This window comes from Siphateles boraxobius, unplaced genomic scaffold (genome assembly GCF_051911475.1).
Source record: "Siphateles boraxobius isolate OS27281-9 unplaced genomic scaffold, OSU_SipBor_1 9, whole genome shotgun sequence".
In the NCBI taxonomy this organism is placed as follows: domain Eukaryota; kingdom Metazoa; phylum Chordata; class Actinopteri; order Cypriniformes; family Leuciscidae; genus Siphateles; species Siphateles boraxobius.
In genome coordinates this window covers 12,945,943-12,953,325 of record NW_027509219.1, presented here as the reverse complement: position 1 = coordinate 12,953,325, position 7,383 = coordinate 12,945,943, and the positions used below count along the sequence as shown (strand labels likewise).

Sequence of the window (7,383 nt, the reverse complement as noted above, 5' to 3'; positions counted from 1 at the left end):
ACAACGGAACTGAATCGACACTAAAGTGACTTTAGCTGAACAATATCCAAAATGCATAATTGTCCTGATATCAGTGCTGTAAAACTGCTTTGAAACAATCTGTATTGTATAAAGCGCTATATAAATAAAGGTGACTTGACTTGTAAAAAACATTTGTATGTATTGTGAGGGTTGCATACACGGCATCTTTGTTTCCAGGCGGACTGTTAGAGAACGCGAGACACACACATCTCTGACATCCAATTTAACGGATGACGACTTCGAAAATCCTGAAGTGTTTCCAATTTTGTGTGCCATCCCAGACTGTCTGCCCAGATCCTGCCCACATCGGGACCGTGTGGAATCCACTTGTACCAGATGTGTGCCGGATCTGGGCCGACACCATGTTGCTGTCTGTGAATTGCAGATGTTCAGCCAACGGTCCGTGGGTCTGAGGCTAGGAGGCACATGACAACTGAAAAAAATATGTGTTCAAAAATTGGCTCAAACTTTCAAACATGGTTGATGTACTGTGACTTGATGGAATGTGCCTGTGCACATCATACACTACATGATTATCAGGGAACTATGACTGACCAAAATCTGTAGACTGGCTTTGACTTTTGGCAACTAGTGTCAACTCAAATCTGGGCGAAAGTCAAGAAGTGTATTCCAGCATTAATTCTCAATGTTAGATATAAAGTCACAATTGGGAAATATGAAGTCATGAGAAATAAAGTCATGATTGTGAGAAATAACGTTGTTGTTTTTTTTTCAATTAGGCAAAAAATACTTTTCATAACTTGTTGAAACACTTGTTGGAACCATTTGATTATAAAACATAATGACACAACGGAATATAATGACCTTGGATTGCAGTACATCATCCAATTAACATCATTTTGTCAGGAATGAGTGTACGGTCAGATAAAGTGCACCCGAGCCTCCTGAGAGCTTTCCATCGTGGTGCATTTGGACAGTTGTTTCGTGTAAGTTTAAAGGCATGACACAGGATGCCCAAGTGACTGCAAAATCAAGCGAGGAAACACACCTGTCGAGGACTGGGGGATGTGAGCGAGTTTGAGTAAGTGATGACAGAGGGTATGCACTTCTGCTCTTTATTATGAAGCTTAGCAGCTGGGACACATACATGCATGTATATCATAATCTAACTCTGTGACAAGGTTAATGGTTTATAATGGCCCTGAATACACACTCAAACACTGTTGTAGCTCAGCACCTGCTGCTGTTTCACATGGAGGCTATTTGAGTGTGGTTGTATTTCTGGATTTGCATACCTGGCCAAACACACAGTCTCAGTAAAATCATTAAAATACTTACCATGTTGACATGATTTAGCAAAGCCTTTTTTTCACCATCACCATCATATAGCCTCTTTAATAAGAAAACAATGGCAATTCACTGTTTTTTTTTTCTCTCTAATGGATGGGCACAAGCATTCTTTCCCCCTGGACCTAATTAACGAAATACAGGTGCAGCTGGGTTGCTGAAGGGATGCCGGAAGACTTGTCGCAGGAGTGAAGAAAAGTGTGTTGTGATTGGCAGGATGAAATAAGCATGTTATTTTTCATTTGAAACTTCTTTTTGAAAGCTTGGTTTGTTATGTTTGGCACAAAAGCCCTGAAACATGAGATTACTATTAGGTCTGATTGAAACTGAGGACCTCAAACATAATCATTTAACTGTTTTTGTATGTATGTATGTGTATGTATGCATATATACATGCACATAGAAGTTTACCTAGTATACAATATATTTATCACACCACTTGATGCTCTTTTACTCTAGTTTAAAAAAAAATACATTTCACTTCTGCTTAAGCTTGTACAAATCTCTAGTTTAGACATGGCATTGTGTACTGCAAATATTATTTGTTCTTATGACAAACTGCTTGTGATGTCTTCATTTCTAAATCCCTGTTGAATAAAGCATCTGTCTAATGATTGCAAATGCACTTGAGTGCACATGCATTTATTTTATGCAATTACGATTACAGTAAATGGTCACAGAAAAGAATATATGTAAAATAGCTGCTTAACAGTGCGTTGTGGACAACAATCCATTGGGCTTCTAAGGTTTGTTATGTTTTTTTTAGATGACATCATCGGTCTGGTTTATCCAGCTAATGAGATTATCTCATCTTTCTTCCAGACAGTGTGTATATCAGACAGTCTGCCAAAAACAATCTGGCGATATTTATCATTGGAAATCTGTATGTTACGAGGGGCTTCTGCGAGTGCTCAATTTCTTTATTTTCTCTTACTCTGTCCATTCACTTGTTCTCCACTCTCTTTGATTTAAAAGTGCCTGGATTCAATTGGTCATGTCGGTTCTGTTGTTATAGGTTAATATCTCTGTATGTGTGTGTGTGTGTGACTTTGTCTGTAGCGTCCCTTTCCCCCTTCTTTAACGGTCATCTTTTCAGAAATATTTTTTTTCACTTGCCCCATAATAGCTAGCTTCAAACAGATATGTATCCATACTGTTTCATTCTTTAGAAATCATAGTGGCCTCACAATGTCACTGTGAATTAGTCACCATCATTATACTGTCACACACGTTGTGTGTGTGTGTGTGTGTGTGTGTGCGTGCGTGCGTGCGTGCCTGTGTGTGTTTGTATGTTCCAGGCCTGTAAGACTGGTCTTTAATGGGAAATCAGATATTTCAGGGGTTTTACAAATGAAGTGAACTCTCTGTATCTTCACCAGACATGAGAAAAGTTTCAGTCTCAGAACCTGGAAGATTTGTATGTATCTTTGTTGTTGTTTGAAGCATGCAAACACACAAGGATAACTTTAGATTTGACAGGCCCTTGCGAAAAATAAGTTCATTTTAGCAAACTAAAAAGCGTACAAGTTCAGAAATAATATACTGAAGTGCGATCTGAATGTAATGTCTTTAGACACTTAACTGCATGCTATTCACAATTAAATAAAAAATTAATTTACTTTACATTAAATGCAATTAGTTGATCTTAAGAGTGCTTATTTGACACACTTAAGTATAAATTAATAATAATAATAGTAGAAGAAGTAGTTATCTGGTGGATTTTGTAGGCAGGTTAAGATGTATTGTAAGATGTACATGTAATTGTACTGTAAAGGAATACCAATGCTTTATGTTTGATAAAAATAAATTAATAATAATGGTAATGATAATAATATTTTTTATAATTGCCTCAATATTTAAATCTGTTGTATTTCACAGTTTAAGCCTGGATTTAGATTTTTAAAAATGTACTTTAAGGGAATACTAATATTTTGTATGCTTTAAAAGCTATTACAATTATGACAATATGACAATGTTTTGGGTGGTTTTATAATTAATACATTTATCATAATGTAAAAATTGTTGTTACATTATGAGCTCAAGATTTTATAGTGTTTTGAGAAATTCATTACATTATGAACATTTTATTACAATAATAATGTAACAGTTATAACATTGGTGCAGTTTTTGTTTCTGAACACTGATTTAAAATGTACTTTAAAGTAAAACGTTTAATTTGAGATTATTACAAAGTGCACTTAAGTGTGTTAAGTGTGTTTCACAGTCATGAAAGTGTACTCTTTAAGTATACTTAAGTGGCGTTTTATTTCATTAATATACCTGTAAGTACAGATTTTTAAAAATACACATTCAATCAAAAGTGCACATTCAATACAATTAAGCGGAAGCAGTTTTGAAAAAGGATGGATGGACTATCAATGTGAACTCCCTCTGAATTGTATTGTGTACACCAATTCACACCCATAATCATGTTTAATGACGCTAAGACGGTATTGTATTCAAGGAACATATTTAATACAGTTGCAGTAGTTAGTTACAGAAGTTTCAAAAATATAACATTATTTCATGAATATATATCAATTTACACCCCACAAATTTGTTCCCTTCCTCCAACTTGCCTTCCTTTTTTTCCCAGAGACATTTGTCACCAGCCATCTGTCTGTCTGTCTCCACCCACCACCCCACCACCCCCCAAACCCTGACTATCTGTCTGCGCTTTAAACTATCTAATCAAGCAGCATCACCTTTGCACTGGAACACACTCACACACATTGATACGCTTATCAAAAAACACACATTCACATCAGGGAGTTTAACAAAAATTATAATTTTTATATCTCCTCTTAACAAGTGCTACAGATACTGAACACATTTCTGAACATAGCAAATAAGCAGAAAGGAAAATAGTATGAAAATACTGTACAATTTGCATCTCTACACCAGTGTATACAGGTTTCAACACAAGCACACACTCTTACAACAACACAACCCAGACAGCAACATGGTGTCGGCCCAGACAGATCCGGCCCACATCTGGTACACACAATCTGGGCCGACACTATGTTGCTGTCTGGTAATCTAGTTCGTCCTCAAGAGCAAAATCACTGTGGTCAGCATTGTTTGAATGTTTTTGACAAATCTGACCTCCTGTTTGCCTGGATATTTCTGTGTTTTTGAGTGTGTCAAAGCTGACGAAAAGGTGTCAGCGAACATAAATTCACACATGCATTCAGACAGTCACATCATTCCAGCACTTCATCCATGAATACAGTAGAGTACACCAAACTATGAGTGTTATTTACAAACATAAAGCAATATGTTCTTCAAAGTCCATCAGTTCACCACCAGTCAGAACGGACCAGCCGTCAGTAGATCTCCACTTTTTTTGAACCCCTTCAAACCAGTGTTTTCTCTTCAACTTCATGTTTTCTGTTCTTCTCATTGAAATCCCTCACACTTTGGTGGCCAGCGACTGCACCTCCGACTTTTGAGTCTGGGCGCTGAGGGTCGAGGACATGGAGCTCATGTGCCCATGCATGGCCTTCTTCAGGTTCAGCAGACACAGGCACTGCGAGCGGAACCTCAGGTCAAAGAATGCGTAGAGGAACGGGTTAAGGCAGCTGTTGACATATGCAAGGCATGTGGCGTAAGGATGAGCCAGAAGCAGGAAGTGGAGGAATCCACACGAGGTGGGTGCCAGGTCCAGGTAGGACAGGGCATCCATGCTTTTCAGCACATGGAAAGGCGTCCAGCAGAATGCGAAAACCACCACCAGGGTGGTTATGATCTTGAGGAGACGCCGCTTCTTCTGGTCTTCCTTGCGCAGGTGGCTGAAATGGCGGGTGACCGTGCAGCCGATGAAGCAGTAGCAGACGGTCATGGCCAAGAAAGGCAGAAGAAATCCAAGCGCGGAAGAGGAAAGGCTCAGACCCGCAATCCAAAGGGATTCGTGATCCTGATTGTGAGCGACCAGGCTGAAGTCCATTGCACAGGTGGTGCGGTTGCTCCCAAGGTCATCCACTGTAGTGCGGAACAGGAGAGTTGGCACGGCCAGCAGGCACGAGAGGAACCAGATGGCACCCAGTGAAGCCAGCATCGTGCCACGGGATCGGAGCCGACCGCTGGACAGAGAATGGACGATTGCAAGGTAGCGATCAAAACTCAGGCAGGTCAGACAGAAGACACTTGCATACATGTTGACCAGCACCACGTAACTGCTGATCTTGCAGAGAGCCACGCCAAACGGCCAGTGGTAACCCAGCGCGGTGTACACGGCCCACAGCGGCAACGTGATGACAAACGTCAGGTCCGCGAGCGCCAGGTTGCCGATGTAAACATCTGCCGCGCGGCGTTTGGATTTCGCGCGCCAGACAGTGAAGATAACCACGCCATTCCCAGAGAGACCGAGGATAAAAATGAGCATGTACAGCACGGGAATGAGAGAATATGACGGCTCCCACTCCGAGTAGTCGCATCCAGTCTCGTTATAGTCATAATAGTCATACGTGTCGACATATTCCGGCGTTGGCTCCATTTGGTGCAGCTTTCTTTCCAGAGTCCTTCAGGATTTTTCTTTTTCTTTTTTTCGAGTTTATCCGAGTATATTAAATAATATATAAATATATTATTTATATTCAGTGGGAATGTTTGGATTCTTCTGTCTGAAACGAGAGTCTGGGTTAAGTTTCCCTCACTGGAAGCTGAAGCGCGTCTGAGTGAGGGAGAGTAGCGCCCTGTCTTTTTAAACTCCAGACTTCTCACCCCTCCCTCTGAACCCATATATCGGACCCCTTATCTTCACACACACACACACACACACACACACACACACACACACTCCCACCCACCACGGCCCCCCCGGGCCACGCAGTCGGCAGGAGCGAGTGTGTCAACAAAGTGAGCTTAACTCTTTGTTTTTCTTCTTAATGAAAAAGTAATGGCTTGCTCGTCTTTCAAGTTAGATTTAACTTAAATTGTCTGACAAAAATATTTTTGCGTCACGTGTCATTTAGGCTACGGCACTTTTTAAATAAAAAGAAGTCACAGTCGCAGAATTTCAATGGATGTTGTTAACTTTTCCACACACTAACAACATTTGTTCATTCATGTACAGACCTAAACATCCTGGCTGAATAAATAATAGCCTAAATGAATTAGGCCTATATTATGGGCTATTTTTGGTAGCCCCATTGTTCCGTCAACTAAATGAGCTTAGTTAAATTGCTTCCTACAAGTTTTATGTGCTAGGCCTATAGCAAAAACTTATGCATACAATTTTTCCGACACTTTTGAATTTAATTAGGCTACTATGAAGAATGAAAGAGGGCTTATTAAGTCGAGCGTGACAGAAATTATTGAGACAAGTTAAATGGATGGAAACAATGATGCTATATAAATGGAAAGAGTATAATGCATCCAAAGTTTTGAGAAAAGACTGAAAAATTGCGCATTGGCAGGGTGTCAGATAGGCTAATTTCGCATTCAAAACTAACAGGAAAACTATAAGCTAGGCTACACCTAATTAATATTTTCCTTATAGTCATCTGAAATGTTCTATGATTAGGCTAATAATCATTCTGTTAAAAGCCTCCGTTTAAAGTCATTGCATGTAGCCTAAAAATAGCGTAATTAACGACATCGGCAGGATAGTTTTGATAGTGTATTTTTTTAATGTAGGCCTATCATTCTAAACTGTAATTCTAGTTTTAATTATTTAGGCTACTGTCTACAGTTTACACGATCGATCTTACTACATGGCACTACAATTAAACTTAAGGGCAAGCCTAAACAGGTTTCAGACAGGTTCCCAAACCAGCGCCTGCGACCAAGTGATAATGTAAAAGAGGCATTCTCTGTGATTTCCTCTCACTCAAACATTACATGAAGGTGACATGCAGTCACTTCAAACACTCGACTTCCACTACAACACATCACTGGAGCCTCTTTAATAGGAACAAGAGATTTACCTGCAGACATATTATTCAAATCCTTAAACGAAAAAACAGACCCATACGTTCCTTTATAAATATTACATTTAACAATATTACATCATATGTAGGCCTAAACTAACTAAGTATTATTTATTTGTTTATT

General features: G+C 39.5%; 1 protein-coding gene across 1 annotated transcript; it reads right to left on the bottom strand.

Annotated features, from left to right (window-relative positions):
* Window positions 1-3,782: 3,782 nt before the first annotated feature.
* aplnra (apelin receptor a) lies at window positions 3,783-6,079 on the bottom strand. Its single transcript, XM_077222772.1, has one exon. It carries the CDS (start codon window positions 5,822-5,824, stop codon window positions 4,742-4,744), a length of 1,083 nt encoding a protein of 360 aa, XP_077078887.1. The 5' UTR covers window positions 5,825-6,079; the 3' UTR covers window positions 3,783-4,741.
* Between the last annotated feature and the right edge of the window lie 1,304 nt (window positions 6,080-7,383).

Coding starts and splice junctions, on each gene's coding strand:
- aplnra (XM_077222772.1), bottom strand. CDS start 5,824: ATGGAGCCAACGCCGGAATATGTCGACACGTATGACTATTATGACTAT.